Below are 17780 nucleotides of genomic sequence, written 5' to 3'. Positions count from 1 at the left end.
CCTCTCAAACCCCGGGTACACTCTCCCCTCTCACACCACCGGGTACACTTTCCCCTCTCACAGACCCAGGTACACTCTCCCCTCCCCCACACCCCGGGTACACACTCCCCAACCACACCCCCGGCTACACTCTCCCCTCTCACAGACCCGGGTACACTCTCCCGTCTCACACCCCGGGTACACTCTCCCCTCTCACAAACCCGGGTACACTCTCCCCTCTCACACCCTGGGTACACTCTCCCCTCTCACACCCCCGGGTACACTCTCCCCTCTCACACCCAGGGTACACTCTCCCCTCTCACAACCCCGGGTACACTCTCCCCTCTCACACCCCGGGTACACTCTCCCCTCTCAAACCCCGGGTACACTCTCCCCTCTCACACCCCCGGGTACACTCTCCATACCCACACCCCCGGGTACACTCTCCCCTCTCACACCACCGGGTACACTTTCCCCTCTCACAGACCCAGGTACACTCTCCCCTCCCCCACACCCCGGGTACACTCTCCCCTCTCACACCCCCGGGTACACTCTCCATACCCACACCCCCGGTTACACTCTCCCCTCTCACACAACCGGGTACACTTTCCCCTCTCACAGACCCGGGTACACTCTCCCGTCTCACACCCCGGGTACACTCTCCCCTCTCACACCCCGGGTACACTCTCCCCTCTCACACCCCGTGTACACTCTCCCCTCTCACACCCCCGGGTACACTCTCCCCTCTCACACCCTGGGTACACTCTCCCCTCTCACACCCCGAGTACACTCTCCCCTCTCACACCCCCGGGTACACTCTCCCCTCTCACAAACCCGGGTACACTCTCCCCTCTCACACACCCGGGTACACTCTCCCCTCTCACACCCCCGGGTACACTCTCCCCTCTCACACCCCCGGGTATACTCTCCCCTCTCATACCCCAGGGTATACTCTCCCCTCTCACACCCCCGGGTACACTCTCCCCTCTCACGCCCGGGTACACTCTCCCGCCTCACACCCCGGGTACACTCTCCCCTCTCACACCCCCGGGTATACTCTCCACAACCACACGCCCAGGTACACTCTCCCCTCTCACACCACCGGGTACACTCTCCCCTCTCACACCCCCGGGTACACTATCCCCTCTCACACCCCCCGGGTACATTCTCCCCTCCCAACCCCCCGGGTACTGTCTCCCCTCTCACACCCCCGGGTACACTCTCCCCACCCACACCCCAGGGTACACTCTCCCCTCTCACACCCCCGGGTACACTCCCCCGTCTCACGCCCCGGGTACACTCTCCCGTCTCACACCCCGGGTACACTCTCCCCTCTCACACCCCTGGGTACACTCTCCCCTCTCACACCCCGTGTACACTCTCCCCTCTCACACCCCGTGTACACTCTCCCCTCTCACACCCCCGGGTACACTCTCCCCACCCCCCCAGGTACGCTCTCCCCTCTCACACGCCCGGGTACACTCGCCCCTCTCACACCCTGGGTACACTCTCACCTCTCACACCCCCAGGTACACTCTCCCCTCTCACACCCCCGGGGACACTCTACCCTCTCACACCCAGGGTACACTCTCCCCTCTCACACCCCCGGGTACACTCTCCCCTCTCACACCCCCGGGTACACTCTCCCCTCTCACACCCCCGGGTACACTCTCCCCTCTCACACCCCGGGTACACTCTTCCCTCTCACACCAAGGGTGCACTCTCCCCTCTCACACCCCCGGGTACACTCTCCCCTCTCACACCCCGGGTACACTCTTCCCTCTCACACCCCGTGTACACTCTCCCCTCTCACACCCCCGGGTACACTCTTCCCTCTCACGCCCGGGTACACTCTCCCGCCTCACACCCCGGGTACACTCTCCCCTCTCACACCCCCGGGTACACTCTCCCCTCTCACACCCCCGGGTATACTCTCCCCTCTCATACCCCCGGGTATACTCTCCCCTCTCACACCCCCGGGTACACTCTCCCGCCTCACACCCCGGGTACACTCTCCCCTCTCACACCCCCGGGTATACTCTCCACAACCACACGCCCAGGTACACTCTCCCCTCTCACACCACCGGGTACACTCTCCCCTCTCACACCCCCGGGTACACTCTCCCCTCTCACACCCCGGGTACACTCTCCCCTCTCACACCCCCGGGTACACTCTCCCCTCTCATGCCCTGGGTACACTCTCCCGCCTCACACCCCGGGTACACTCTCCCCTCTCACACCCCCGGTTACACTCTCCACACGCACACGCCCGGGTACACTCTCCCCCTCACACCCCCGGGTACACTCTCCCCTCCCAACCCCCCGGGTACACTCTCCCCTCCTAAATCCCCGGGTACACTCTCCCATCTCACACTCCAGGGTACATTCTCCCCTCCCAACCCCCCGGGTACTGTCTCCCCTCTCACACCCCCGGGTACACTCTCCCCACCCACACCCCAGGGTACACTCTCCCCTCTCACACCCCCGGGTACACTCCCCCGTCTCACGCCCCGGGTACACTCTCCCGTCTCACACCCCGGGTACACTCTCCCCTCTCACACCCCTGGGTACACTCTCCCCTCTCACACCCCGTGTACACTCTCCCCTCTCACACCCCGTGTACACTCTCCCCTCTCACACCCCCGGGTACACTCTCCCCACCCCCCCAGGTACGCTCTCCCCTCTCACACGCCCGGGTACACTCGCCCCTCTCACACCCTGGGTACACTCTCACCTCTCACACCCCCAGGTACACTCTCCCCTCTCACACCCCCGGGGACACTCTACCCTCTCACACCCAGGGTACACTCTCCCCTCTCACACCCCCGGGTACACTCTCCCCTCTCACACCCCCGGGTACACTCTCCCCTCTCACACCCCCGGGTACACTCTCCCCTCTCACACCCCGGGTACACTCTTCCCTCTCACACCAAGGGTGCACTCTCCCCTCTCACACCCCCGGGTACACTCTCCCCTCTCACACCCCGGGTACACTCTTCCCTCTCACACCCCGTGTACACTCTCCCCTCTCACACCCCCGGGTACACTCTCCCCACCCCCCCAGGTACGCTCTCCCCTCTCTCTCCCCCGGGTACACTCTTCCCCCCTCACACCCCCGGGTACACTCTCCCCTCCCAACCCCCCGGGTACACTCTCCCCTCCTAAACCCCCGGGTACACTCTCCCCTCTCACACCCCCGGGTATACTCTCTCCCCTCCCTAGCCACGGGTACACTCTCCCCCTCACACCCCCGGGTACACGCTCCCCTCCCAACCCCCCGGGTACACTCTCCTCTCCTAAATCCCCGGGTACACTCTCCCCTCTCACACCCCAGGGTACATTCTCCCCTCCCAACCCCCCGGGTACACTCTCCCCTCCTAAATCCCCGGGTACACTCTCCCCCTCACACCCCCGGGTACACTCTCCCCTCCCAACCCCCCGGGTACACTCTCCCCTCCTAAATCCCCGGGTACACTCTCCCCTCTCACACCCCCGGGTACACTCTCCCCACCCACACCCCAGGGTACACTCTCCGCTCACACACCCCCGGGTACACTCTCCCGTCTCACGCCCCGGGTACACTCTCCCCTCTCACACCCCCGGGTACACTCTCCCCTCTCACACCCCGGGTACACTCTCCCCTCTCACACCCCGGGTACACTCTCCCCACACCCCCAGGTACACTCTCCCCTCTCACACCCCCGGTACACTCTCCCCACACCCCACACCCCCAGGTACACTCTCCCCTCTCACACCCAGGGTACACTCTCCCCTCTCACACCCCCGGGTACACTCTTCCCTCTCACACCCAGGGTAAACTCTCCCCTCTCACACCCCCGGGTACACTCTCCCCTCTCACACCCCGGGTACACCCTCCCCTCTCAAACCCCGGGTACACTCTCCCCTCTCACACCACCGGGTACACTTTCCCCTCTCACAGACCCAGGTACACTCTCCCCTCCCCCACACCCCGGGTACACACTCCCCACCCACACCCCCGGCTACACTCTCCCCTCTCACAGACCCGGGTACACTCTCCCGTCTCACACCCCGGGTACACTCTCCCCTCTCACACCCCCGGGTACACTCTCCCCTCTCACACCCCGGGTACACTCTCCCCTCTCACACCCCGTGTACACTCTCCCCTCTCACACCCCCGGGTACACACTCCCCACCCCCCCAGGTACGCTCTCCCCTCTCCCACCCCCGGGTACACTCTCCCCTCTCACAAACCCGGGTACACTCTCCCCTCTCACACCCAGGGTACACTCTCCCCTCTCACACCCCCGGGTACACTCTCCCCTCTCACACCCCGGGTACACTCTCCCCTCTCAAACCCCGGGTACACTCTCCCCTCTCACACCCCCGGGTACACTCTCCATACCCACACCCCCGGGTACACTCTCCCCTCTCACACCACCGGGTACACTTTCCCCTCTCACAGACCCAGGTACACTCTCCCCTCCCCCACACCCCGGGTACACTCTCCCCTCTCACACCCCCGGGTACACTCTCCATACCCACACCCCCGGGTACACTCTCCCCTCTCACACCACCGGGTACACTTTCCCCTCTCACAGACCCGGGTACACTCTCCCGTCTCACACCCCGGGTACACTCTCCCCTCTCACACCCCGGGTACACTCTCCCCTCTCACACCCCGTGTACACTCTCCCCTCTCACACCCCCGGGTACACTCTCCCCTCTCACACCCTGGGTACACTCTCCCCTCTCACACCCCGAGTACACTCTCCCCTCTCACACCCCCGGGTACACTCTCCCCTCTCACAAAACCGGGTACACTCTCCCCTCTCACACACCCGGGTACACTCTCCCCTCTCACACCCCCGGGTACACTCTCCCCTCTCACAACCCCGGGTACACTCTCCCCTCTCACACCCCCGGGTACACTCTTCCCTCTCACACCAAGGGTACACTCTCCCCTCTCACACCCCCGGTTACACTCTCCCCTCTCACACCCCGTGTTAACTCTCCCCTCTCACACCCCGGGTACACTCTCCCCTCTCACACCCCCGGGTACACTCTCCCCTCTCACACCCCCGGGTATACTCTCCCCTCTCATACCCCAGGGTATACTCTCCCCTCTCACACCCCCGGGTACACTTTCCCCTCTCACGCCCGGGTACACTCTCCCGCCTCACACCCCGGGTACACTCTCCCCTCTCACACCCCCGGGTACACTCTCCACAACCACACGCCCAGGTACACTCTCCCCTCTCACACCCCCGGGTACACTCTCCCCTCTCACACCCCGGGTACACTCTCCCCTCTCACACCCCCGGGTACACTCTCCCCTCTCATGCCCTGGGTACACTCTCCCGCCTCACACCCCGCGTACACTCTCCCCTCTCACACCCCCGGTTACACTCTCCACACGCACACGCCCGGGTACACTCTCCCCTATCACACCCCCGGGTACACTCTCCCCTCTCACACCCCCGGGTACACTCTCCCCTCTCACACCCCCGGGTACACTCTCCCCTCTCACACCCCCGGGTACACTCTCCCCTCTCACACCCCGGGTACACTCTCCCCTCTCACACGCCCGGGTACACTCTCCCCTCTCACACCCCCGGGTACACTCTCCCCTCTCACACCCCGGGTACACTCTCCCCTCTCACACCCCTGTGTACACTCTCCCCTCTGACACCCCGGGTACACTCTCCCCTCTCACACCCCCGGGTACACTCTCCCCTCTCACACCCCCGGGTACACTCTCCCCTCTCACACCCCGGGTACACTCTCCCCTCTCACACCCCTGGGTACACTCTCCCCTCTCACACCCCGGGTACACTCTCCCCTCTCACACCCCGGGTACACTCTCCCCTCTCACACCCCTGGGTACACTCTCCCCTCTCACACCCCGGGTACACTCTCCCCTCTCACACCCCTGTGTACACTCTCCCCTCTGACACCCCGGGTACACTCTCCCCTCTCACACCCCCGGGTACACTCTCCCCTCTCACACCCCCGGGTACACTCTCCCCTCTCACACCCCGGGTACACTCTCCCCTCTCACACCCCTGGGTACACTCTCCCCTCTCACACCCCGGGTACACTCTCCACACCCACACGCCCGGGTACACTCTCCCCCTCACACCCCCGGGTACACTCTCCCCTCCCCCAGGTACACTCTCCCCTCTCACACCCCGGGTACACTCCACCCCCCCGCACCCCCCCCCCCCCCCCCCCACCCCATATTCCCGGGCGGGCTGCAGAAGGACTTGGACAGGCTGGGAGAGTGGGCAATGAAGTGGCAGAGGGAATACAATGTGGAAAAGTGTGAGGTTATGCACTTTGGAAGGAGGAATCTTGGCACAGACTATTTTCTAAATCAGAAGCACAAAGGGACTCGGGAGTCCCTGTTCACGATTCTCTTAAGGTTAATGTGCAGGTTCAGTCGGCAGTTAGGAAGGCAAATGCAATGTTAGCATTCATGTCAAGAGGGCTGGAATACAAGAGCAGGGATGTACTTCTGAGGCTGTACAAGGCTCTGGTCAGACCCCATTGGGAGTATTGTCAGCAGTTCTGGGCCCCGTATCTAAGGAAGGATGTGCTGACCTTGGAGAGGGTCCAGAGGAGGTTCACAAGGATGATCCCTGGAATGAAGAGCTTGTCGTATGAGGAACGGTTGAGGACTCTGGGTCTGTACTCGTTGGAGTTTAGAAGGATGAGGGGGGATCTTATTGAAACTTACAGGATACTGCGAGGCCTGGATAGAGTGGACGTGGAGAGGATGTTTCCACTTGTAGGAGAAACTAGAACCAGAGGACACCATCTCAGACTAAAGGGACGATCCTTTAAAACAGAGATGATGAGGAATTTCTCCAGCCAGAGGGTGGTGAATCTGTGGAACTCTTTGCCGCAGAAGGCTGTGGAGGCCAAATCACTGAGTGTCTTTAAGACAGAGATAGATAGGTTCTTGATTAATAAGGGGGTCAGGGGTTATGGGGAGAAGGCAGGAGAATGGGGATGAGAAAATATCAGCCATGATTGAATGGCGGAGCAGACTCGATGGGCTGAGTGGCCTAATTCTGCTTCTAAGTGTTATATTGTGGCTCAGGATGGAGAGACAAAGGGCGGATAGTTTATGGAATATTCATCTGAATGTTTTGACAAAAATGAATGTCTGAAGCATACTTAAAAATCTGGCAAAGGTGTCCGGAATGCATTTACCAGCTCCCTTTGTAAATGTTGAAGCACAGAGGTGGAAGAAATTGAGAAGCATCTCGAAACACCAGACCATGAGGAAACTCTGGAAACCTATCGTTTAAAAATACCACACCCTCCAAGTGAGGTTATACCCCCATTCCCTCTGTCAGAGTTCCACCTTCAGTGGCTGTTCTCGGGGGGACTCGGCAGGTCTCACAGTCACCTTGTCACTCCAGAACCTCTGTCTCTCTGAACACAGCCCATACTGATTTGTTTATCTGTCGAGTGACTTGTTACCTTGGTCCCTGTCAGTCGCATGGGTCTGGATAACCTGCGTGCCGATTGGCTGATTCTCCATGACACTGGCTTCATACGCTGTCTCTTCAAACACCGGCACCTCATCATTGACATCAATCAGCTGGATATGGAGCAGCTGTGTGGCTGAGTGTCGGGAAGCACCATGATCACATGCCTCAATTGTCAGGTTAACCCAACTCTGCTCTTCACAATCTAGCTCTTTGACAATGGACAAGGCCCCTGGAATAAAACCGGAAAGGTGTGAATCAGTGAGCAACGATTTACAGAACCCATTCATCCCACCAGCTGTAAGACTGTGAAGGTCGGCATTAGGGACGGATGATGGGCAGAGGACACAATTGAGCGGAGGAAGGGGTCAGCTTGGGTAACAGGGGTGATCACAGGGTAATTGCATTAATACTTCATTAATAGGGGCTGGTTTAGCACAGTGGGCTAAACAGCTGGCTTATAATGCAGAACAATGCCAGCAGCGCGGGTTCAATTCCCGTACCAGCCTCCCCGAACAGGCGCTGGAATGTGGCGACTAGGGGCTTTTCACAGTAACTTCATTGAAGCCTACTTGTGACAATAAGCGATTATTATTATTATTCATTATTCAATTTAATTTGAGGAATGTCAAATTCAGAATCATCTGGATTTATCTCTTCTCCCTGAGTTACAACAAAGAACACAACCTCCTTCCGTCCTCCATCAAAATACCTTGTGAGCAAAGGAACATAACACACTCTGTTTTCCTTCTGTGTGGAGTTAACATCAAATAATTCACCTCACTCAATTTCCTTTCAATTTGATACAGCCCACTAAATCACACTTCTAATGGTTCCCCTGCCATTGGAAATAACACTAATACTTCCTTCCCACCAACAAAACTCCAAATTTTTGATTTCTTATCCGCCTCTTTTTTCATCACATGTTGTGACAATTTTAAATGTTTCCCAGCCAACTCACCAGCCCTAGTTAATCTCTCCCTAAAGTTTGACACATAGTTCAACAAAGTAGGACGGGATTTAACTAGATGAGAAGAAAGTCGCAGAGCGGGCACCTTGAGCTGTCTGAGAAACACAACACTATAAAATAGCACCCGGGTTAGATACGGGGCCTCGGCGGGAAACGAGCGGCCGAGGCTACACTCAGCCCTGTTATGTGCACTGAGGATTTCCACTCACCAGAACTCCTCAGTGTAGCGAGAGATCAGGGCGCTATTTTTAAATGGCGTCCCGATCTCTGCTGCCTCTGATGCGACCCCCAAGCCCCAGTGCACCATGGGAAGGTCCCCCGCACCACCCCCCACTCTCCCCCCAACACCCATGCAGGGCACCTCCGGCCTGATCACCACCAAGCATCTTGGCAGTGCTAATCTGGCACCCTGGAAGTACCCCTGCCAGCTGGGAGTCCCAGCTGGGACCTTGCAGTGCCAGGGTGGAAATCGCACTGTTCAAAGGGCATTCGCCTGGGGCGCTCCAATCCCCTGGGAGATGAACAAGAGTGCCGTTCCATCTGGTCCCCGTTTGTGGAGACCAGTACTGCCCGGCCCTCGCCCGAGGTTTCCGAGGCGGAGGGAACGGATTCCATACTGTCTCACTCGAATATGCTGATTTGCCCAAAAGTGACCCTGGGAATATATTGCAACGTCTCGCGAGATCGAGTTAGATCTTGCGAGGTGTCGCAAGCTGGGATAGTCCTGGAAGCAGAGTCTCCTGGCTTCAATCGGCCACGTTGGCCGCGGCGTGCTGCTGTTTGGGTGCAGCGTGGCCATTCGATTGCGCCTGTACTCTCCCTAATTGCAAACAGTACAAATGGAATTTCTTTATCCCAATCCTCTGGATAATAGAACAAAGAACAATACAGCACAGGAACAGGCCCTTTGGCCCTCCCAGCCTGCGCCGATCTATCCATGTATTTGTCGAGATGCCCTTTGAACAGCGTTATAATGATAATAATGATCTTTAATGTCACAAGTAGGCTTACATTAACACTGAATTGAAGTTACTGTGAAAATCCCCTAGTCGCCACATTCCGGCGCCTGTTCGGGTCACAGAGGGAGAATTCAGAATGTCCAATTCACCTAACAGCACGTCTTTCGGGACTTGTGGGAGGAAACCGGAGCACCCGGAGGAAACCCACGCAGACACGGGGAGAACGTGCAGACTCCGCACAGACAGTGACCCAAGCCGGGATCGAACCTGGGACCCTGGAGCTGTGAGGCAGCTGTGCTAACCACTGTGCCACCGCATCATTATCTCTCACCATTAAACATTGATTGCTCCTGTAATTCTTAAGATCTTAATCGCCTTCCCTACTCCGCCTTGTACACACACGAGTAAACCTTACCCTCACAAATAAAATCCTTGTTTACCCACTAGCCTCTGAACAGACCAGACGCTCTGTTGCTCCTCTTCCACTGGGACAGTGGTTTTCTGCTCACTTTAATAAACCCCACTGGCTTATCCTGTTTTCCCGAGTCTGTCTTCCCAGTACGTTTCCTAATTCACCAACACTGCGGCCTCACAGGTCCAACTTTATTAGAATAAAAACACTTAAGTTTTCTGATCTCTCTTCCACAATCATAGATTTCCTTTTTTTCTCTGAGGCAAACTCTCCTTAACATCACCAACTAAACCTCCTTTGCTTTGACCACCTGTGAATTTCTCATTTCCCCAGTTTCTATCCTTCACAGATTGAAACTGATGTCGAAAACCAGACTTTGCTTTTGGAACCAATTCAAAATCGGCCATTTCTGCGTTTGTCTAGCAGTTTTAACCTTTGTTCATTGAGGTTTACAGCACAGAAAAGGCCCTTCGGCCCATCGAGTCTGCGCCGATCAAAAACACCCACCTAACTATTCTAACCCCATTTCCCAGCACTGGGCCCATAGCCGTGTCTGCCCTGGGATCGCCAGTGAACAGCTAAATACTTCTGGAATGTTCTGAGGGTCTCTGCCTCCACCCCCCTTTCAGGCAGCGAGTTCCAGACTCCCACCCCCCTCACCTCACATCCCCTCTAATCCTCCTACTCCTCACCTTAAATTTCTGCCCCCTGGTCACTGATCCCTCCACCAAGGGGAAAGGTTTCTCCCTGTCGACTCTATCCATGTCCCTCATAATTTTATACATTTCAATCCCGTCCCCCCTCAGTCTCCTCTGCTCCAAGGAAAACAACCCCAGTCTATCCAATCTCCCTTCATAACTAACACTCTCCAGCCCAGGCAACATCCTGGCAAATCTCCTCTGCGCCCTTTCCAGTGGCTATCACATCCCTCCTGTAATGTGGATCCCAGAACTGCTCACAATACTCTCGCTGTGGCCTAACCAACGTTTAATATACTTTGATCAGATCCCCTCTCATCCTTCTAAACTCCAGCGAGTATGAGCCCAAACTGTTTAATCTTTCCTTAGGGGCTGTTTAGCACAGGGCTAAATCGCTGGCTTTGAAAGAAGACCAGGCAGGCCGGCAGCACGGTTCAATTCCCGTACCAGCCTCCCTGAACAGGCGCCGGAATGCGGTGACTAGGGGCTTTTCACAGTAACTTCATTCAAAGCCTACTTGTGACAATAAGTGATTTTCATTTCATTTCATATGCCAACCCTTTCAGCCTGGAAACAATCTGGTGAACTGCCTCCAATGTCCCCACATCCTCCCTCAAATAAGGAGACCAAAAGTGGACCCAATACTCCAGATGTGGTCTCACCCACACCCTGTACAATTGCAACAACACTTCTCTCCTTTTATACTCCAGTCCTTTTGCAATAAACACTAACATTCCATTTGCCTTTTTAATTACCGGCTGTACCTGCAGACCGACTTTCTGTGATTCATGAACAAAGACACCCAGGTCCCTCTGTTATATTACTCTTTGGTAATATATTGTTACTCTTGGTAATAGATTGTTACTCTTTGCTTCGTAATCCAGAATGATCTGATGGCGTGATTCTGAAAAAAACACCAATCTTTAACTTAAAGCAAAACAGGGCAGCAAGGTGGCAGAGTGGTTAGCACTGCTGCCTCACGGCGCCGAGGTCCCAGGTTCAATCCCGGCTCTGGGTCACTGTCCGTGTGGAGTTTGCACATTCTCCCCATGTTTGCGTGGGTTTCGCCCCCACAACCCAAAGATGTGCAGGGCAGGTGGATTGGCCACGCTAAATTGCCCCTTAATTGGAAAAAATTAATTGGATACTCTAAATTATAAACAAAAAAATTAAAGCAAAATTGATTTATTGAATAACGATTGATTAATATTGAGTTTGCACACTCCCCAGAACTATAACCAGTAATCAAGTAATCTATATTAAAGTAATAACTAATTTAAACTACACGTCCTGCTTCTATCAATTTGTATCAAATCGAAGGAAAAAACATACAAAGTGGCAAAGATCAGTGGGAGACTAGAGGACGGGGAAATCTTTAGGGGGCAACAGAAAGCTACTAAAAAAGCTATAATTACGAGAGTAAACTTGCTCAGAATATAAAAACAGATAGTAAACGTTTCTACAAATACATAAAACAAAAAAGAGTGGCTAAGGTAAATATTGGTCCTTTAGAGGATGAGAAGGGAGATTTAATAATGGGAGATGAGGAAATGGGTGAGGAACTGAACAGGTTTTTTGGGACGGTCTTCACAGTGGAAGACACAAATAACATGCCAGTGACTGATGGAAATGAGGCTATGACAGGTGAGGACCTTGAGAGGATTGTTATCACTAAGGAGGTAGTGATGGGCAAGCTAATGGGGCTAAAGGTAGACAAGTCTCCTGGCCCTGATGGAATGCATGCCAGAGTGCTAAAAGAGATGGCTAGGGAAATTGCAAATGCACTAGTGATAATTTACCAAAATTCACTAGACTCTGGGGTGGTCCTGGCGGATTGGAAATTAGCAAACGTGACACCACTGTTTAAAAAAGGAGGTAGGCAGAAAGCGGGTAATTATAGGCCAGTGAGCTTAACTTCGGTAGTAGGGATGATGCTGGAATCTTTCATCGAGGAAGAAATAGCGAGGCATCTGGATGGAAATTGTCCCATTGGGCAGACGCAGCATGGGTTCATAAAGGGCAGGTCGTGCCTAACTAATTGAGTGGAATATTTTGAGGACATTACCAGTGCGGTAGGTTGCTGCATAAGATAAAGATGCATGGCATTAAGGGGAAAGTAGTAGCATGGATAGAGGATTGGTTAATTAATAGAAAGCAAAGAGTGGGGATTAATGGGTGTTTCTCTGGTTGACAATCAGTAGCTAGTGGTGTCCCTCAGGGATCAGTGTTGGGCCCACAACTGTTCACAATTTACATAGATGATTTGGAGTTGGGGACCAAGGGCAATGTGTCCAAGTTTGCAGACGACACTAAGATGAGTGGTAAAGCAAAAAGTGCAGAGGATACTGGAAGTCTGCAGAGGGATTTGGATAGGTTAAGTAAATGGGCTAGGGTCTGGCAGATGGAATACAATGTTGACAAATGTGAGGTTATCCATTTTGGTAGGAATAACAGCAAAAGGGATTATTATTTAAATGATAAAATATTAAAACATGCTGCTGTGCAGAGAGACCTGGGTGTGCTAGTGCATGAGTCGCAAAAAGTTGGTTTACAGGTGCAACAGGTGATTAAGAAGGCAAATGGAATTTTGTCCTTCATTGCTAGAGGGATGGAGTTTAAGACTCGGGAGGTTATGCTGCAATTGTATAAGGTGTTAGTGAGGCCACACCTGGAGTATTGTGTTCAGTTTTGGTCTCCTTACTTGAGAAAGGACGTACTGGCACTGGAGGGTGTGCAGAGGAGATTCACTAGGTTAATCCCAGAGCTGAAGGGGTTGGATTACGAGGCGAGGTTGAGTAGACTGGGACTGTACTCGTTGGAATTTAGAAGGATCAGGGGGAATCTTATAGAAACATATAAGATTATGAAGGGAATAGATAGGATAGATGCGGGCAGGTTGTTTCCACTGGCGGGTGAAAGCAGAACTAGGGGGCATAGCCTCAAAATAAGGGGAAGTAGATTTAGGACTGAGTTTAGGAGGAACTTCTTCACCCAAAGGGTTGTGAATCTATGGAATTCCTTGCCCAGTGAAGCAGTAGAGGCTCCTTCATTAAATGTTTTTAAGATAAAGATAGATAGTTTTTTGAAGAATAAAGGGATTAAGGGTTATGGTGTTCGGGCCGGAAAGTGGAGCTGAGTCCACAAAAGATCAGCCATGATCTCACTGAATGGTGGAGCAGGCTTGAGGGGCCAGATGGCCGACTCCTGCTCCTAGTTCTTATGTTCTTATATCTAATATTAACTATGCTGTGATCTATCTCTCTTACACTCTACTGTCTAGAAACTCCTGGTTAGAAGTACCCAAGATCCTCTGGGTTCTCATATTTATAGTGGGAACTAGAGGTGCCCTCTAGTGGTTGTGTTACACTGAGATGTAATAATTAACCCTTTACTTGTCTACATATAAACATATCATTACACCCTCTGTCCAGACATTTTTTGAATCGGATTTCCATTTAGATAATAATTTGCCTCTCTGTGTTTTGGACCAAAATGGATAACCTCACATTTATCCACATTAAACTCCATCTGCCAGATTTTGGCCCATTCTCCTAGTCTATCTATATCTGTCTGTAAAATCTTTATCTCCTCTTCACTGCCTGCTTTCCTACCTATTTTAGTATCAACTGCAAATTTTGCGATATTACACTCCGACCCTGCTTGCAGATTATTTCTCTAGATTGTAAACAGTTGAGGTCCGAGGGCTGAGCCCTGCGGCACCCCGCTAGTTACAGTCGCCAGCCAGAGAAGGTCCCATTTATCCCGACACTCTGCTTTCTGTCAGTCAGCCAATCCTCAATCCAATTTCATACTCTGCTCCCAATCCCCTTCAATCTCACCTTTGCTACCAGCCTCCCCTGTGGAACCCTATCAAAAGCCTTGCTGAAGTCCAAGTAGACTACATCAAACACATTGTTCTCATCTACACACCTGGTCACCTGTTTGAAAAATTCAATCAAGTTGGTCAGTCATGACCTCCACATGACCTCCCCGAAACAAAACCATGCTGACTGTTCCTGATTAATCACTGCCTCTCCAAATGCAGATTAATTCTGTCTCTCAGAATTGCTTCCAATTCTGACTGAGGTTAGACTGACCGGCCTGTAGTTTCCTGGTTTATCCCTTCCTCCCTTCTTGAATAATGGTACCACATTGGCTATCCTCCAATCCTCCGGCACCTCTCCTGTGGCCAGAGAGAAATTGCCAGCGCTCCTGCTATTTCCCCCCTTGCCTCACTCAGTCGTCTGGGATACATTTCATCTGGCCCTGGACATTTGTCTACTTTTAACCCTGCCTCTCTGTCTATGTTAACCTCTTTAATTTTATCACAGTCCTTCTCCCTGATTTCTACACCCACACCGTCACTAGTGAACACCGAGTACTCATTTAGAACCCTACCTACATCCCCCGGCTCCACACACACATTACCCACTGAGGTCCTTAATGGGCCCTACTCTTTCCCTAGTTATCCTTTTACCCTTAATGTACTTGTAAAACAATTTAGGATTTTCCTTTATTTTATCTGCCAGTATCCTTTCATGTCCCCTTTCTGCTCCTATAATTTCCTTTTTAAGTTCCCTCTTGCACAATCTATATGCCTCTAAGGCTTCTGCTGTTTTGAACCCTCAATATTTTCCATAAGCCTCCCTTTTTGTCCTGATTCAATGCTGTGTATCCCTCCATATCCAGGGTTCACTGGATTGGTTGGTCCCATCCTTTTTCTTGATTGAACACGTTGGCCCTATACTCTTCCACATGAGTTCCCATTACTGCGGGAAGTGAATCTTTAAATTCCTTCAAAACAATTTTTTCTCTAAGAGCATCATATGTTTGGTCTATTTTTAAAGCTCTTATCCATTGATCAAAATTATTTTGTTTAATTCTTTTGAATTCTATATCTGTCTCGTTCTTTCCTTTGATTTCTAAACTTTTGTCTACGGCCTCTGGCACTGGTTCATATGAAAATTGACTTTCTTCACCTCATCATAATCCCCAGATACCTCCTCTGATAGTGAGGCAAACACTTCACTAACGCTGCCTGCCAACTGTGTTTGAACCAACACTACCCACACGGTCTTCGGCCAATTCAATTGTTTAGCCATTTCCACATCTTTCTCATCACATTTTGGCAATGCCTGAATATATTTAAACATATCCCGACTAAGCTGTGGTCCAGGAAGTATTTGTTCTTCCTCTAAACTTTCATCAGTCTCTGCCTTACTCCAACATTTTCCGTTGATGTTCTCGTTGCAGTTTCCAAAGTTCAAATTCTCTCTCTTTCCTCATCCCTTTCATCATTTGCTAATTTTTCTATTTCTCAAGCTCCCTCCTTTCCATTTCCCTTTGAAAAGCCCTCGCTGTTTCCTTTTCCTCTGTCACTGCCGTTCTCTCCTTTTCCTTCATTTCCAATTTCTTCACTTCTATTTCTTTCTGTTTATTTGTTTCCTGCTTTTCTAACTGTATTATTTGTAATTTAATTCTGGCTTGGTTATTTTTCAAACAAAATGTTATTATGAATGTAATATTAACATTTTTAATTTTGCCCCCGAAAAGAACAGCTTACAATTATCTCTTAAACAATACTAATCTATTTCCGATTAAACAACAAGAAAATAAACAAACAGCTCTCAATCTATCTTAAAATTCAGCATGGCACAGAGTAATACCTCCATCACAGAACTGATTTGGACTCATGTTATAACCCCTTCAGACTCTGGCTGAATACCTTCAAAAATCTGGTTCACCTGGCACATTTCAGCTTCTCCTTGACCCCGGACAAATCTTCTCTGCTTTACATTTTACTCTTTTATAACTATCTTACTGTTGGAAAATTGTGGACTCTGTGTCAGGCAGATTCAACTCCTCTCTCTCCCAAATGCTTCTCAAAAACTCCATTTTATAGCTTTTCAAAATGTCTCTCTGCATTCCTTGGCTCCACCCAGCAAATCCTCATCTCTCCAAGCAGAAAAACAAATTGGCCGGGATTCTCCCCCAAAGGGCCACCGAGGAGCGGCGTGAAGCACTCCGGCATCGGGCCGCCCGGAGGTTGCGGAATCCTCCGGGGGCTAGGCCAGCGCTGGAGTGGTTGGCGCCACGGCAACCGGCGCCGAAGGACCTCCGCTGGCCGGCGTGAGTTGCGCATGCGCGGGAGCACGGGAGCGGCAGCGTGTTCTGCCGCATGCGCAGGGGGTTTCTTCTCCGTCCGGCCATGGCAGAGCTTTACAGAGGCCGGCGCGGAGGGAAAGACCGCCCCCACGGCACAGGCCCGCCCACAGATCAGTGGGCCCTGATCGTGGGCCAAGCTACCGTGCCCCCCACCCCCCCCCCCAATGGTAGGATCCCCCCGTGCCCCCCCAAGGACTCTGCAGGCTGTCCTGAGAACCAGGTCCCGCCGGTATGGACCTTGTGTATTTCATTCGGCAGGACTGGCCGAAAATGGGCATCGCTCGGCCCATAGGGACCCAGAGAATCGCCGGGGGGGGCCACAGCCAGCGGCCCCCGACTGGCGCAACATGACCTCCGCCCCGCCAAAAAAACGGCGCTGGAGAATTCGTCAGCCGGCGTCGGAGCGGCGGGGCGGGTTTCACGCCCCCCCCCCCCCCGGCGATTCTCCAACCCGGCGGTGGGTCGGAGAATCCCGCCCAGTATCTCTGGAAGCTACAAAGCACATTAACTCCCCAGGGACCTCACCAGTCCATTAGCCCAGACTGAAAAACACAATTTCACCTTCTGGCTGCTTAAAGCACCCCAAGGCATGTTTTACAAAAAACATGACCCCGGCAAACACACTCTAACCCAGGTTTTAATCTTTAATTGTCCAATACTAAGAATCTAATGTTCCTAAAGTTTCCAGTCGTCACCGTGGGAGGTTATGCAGGAATAGGGGGCGGTATTCTCTCCCCCCCCCCCTCCGGGTGGGAGATTCACCAGTTACCGCACGAATCGTGCCACGCCGCCCCGACCCCCGCACGTGATTCTCCCAACCCCCCGAAACCAGCGGCGCGCGAATCGCAAACAGCAAGCGGCCATTCTCCGGCCCGGATGGGCCGAGCGGCCACGCTGCCGGCGGGTACTCATCGCGAAGGCTTGGGGGGCGGCCTGTGGGGTCCGAGGGGTGCTCCATTCCCGGGGGGGGCCTCCGGAGTGGCCTGGCACGCGATCGGGACCAACCGATCGGCGGGCCTCCTTTCTTCCGCCGGTGTGCCTGGATCCATCCGCCATGTTTGTGCGGGGCGGCCTGGGGGAGGACGGCCACCGAGCATGCCTCGTTGCCGCCGGCCCAAT

General features: G+C 53.3%; 1 protein-coding gene across 2 annotated transcripts in view; it reads right to left on the bottom strand.

Annotated features, from left to right (window-relative positions):
- LOC140392184 (protocadherin-16-like) overlaps positions 1–17780 on the bottom strand; it is a 567611-nt gene that overhangs the window by 147717 nt on the left and 402114 nt on the right. For both annotated transcript variants that reach the window (XM_072477567.1, XM_072477568.1), the window contains exon 11: positions 7450–7689. In XM_072477567.1, the coding sequence (XP_072333668.1) occupies positions 7450–7689 (240 nt within the window). The remainder of the gene's footprint in view (positions 1–7449; positions 7690–17780) is intronic.

This window comes from Scyliorhinus torazame, chromosome 15 (assembly GCF_047496885.1).
Source record: "Scyliorhinus torazame isolate Kashiwa2021f chromosome 15, sScyTor2.1, whole genome shotgun sequence".
NCBI classification, from domain to species: Eukaryota; Metazoa; Chordata; class Chondrichthyes; order Carcharhiniformes; family Scyliorhinidae; genus Scyliorhinus; species Scyliorhinus torazame.
This window is presented reverse-complemented; position numbering and strand designations above follow the sequence as displayed.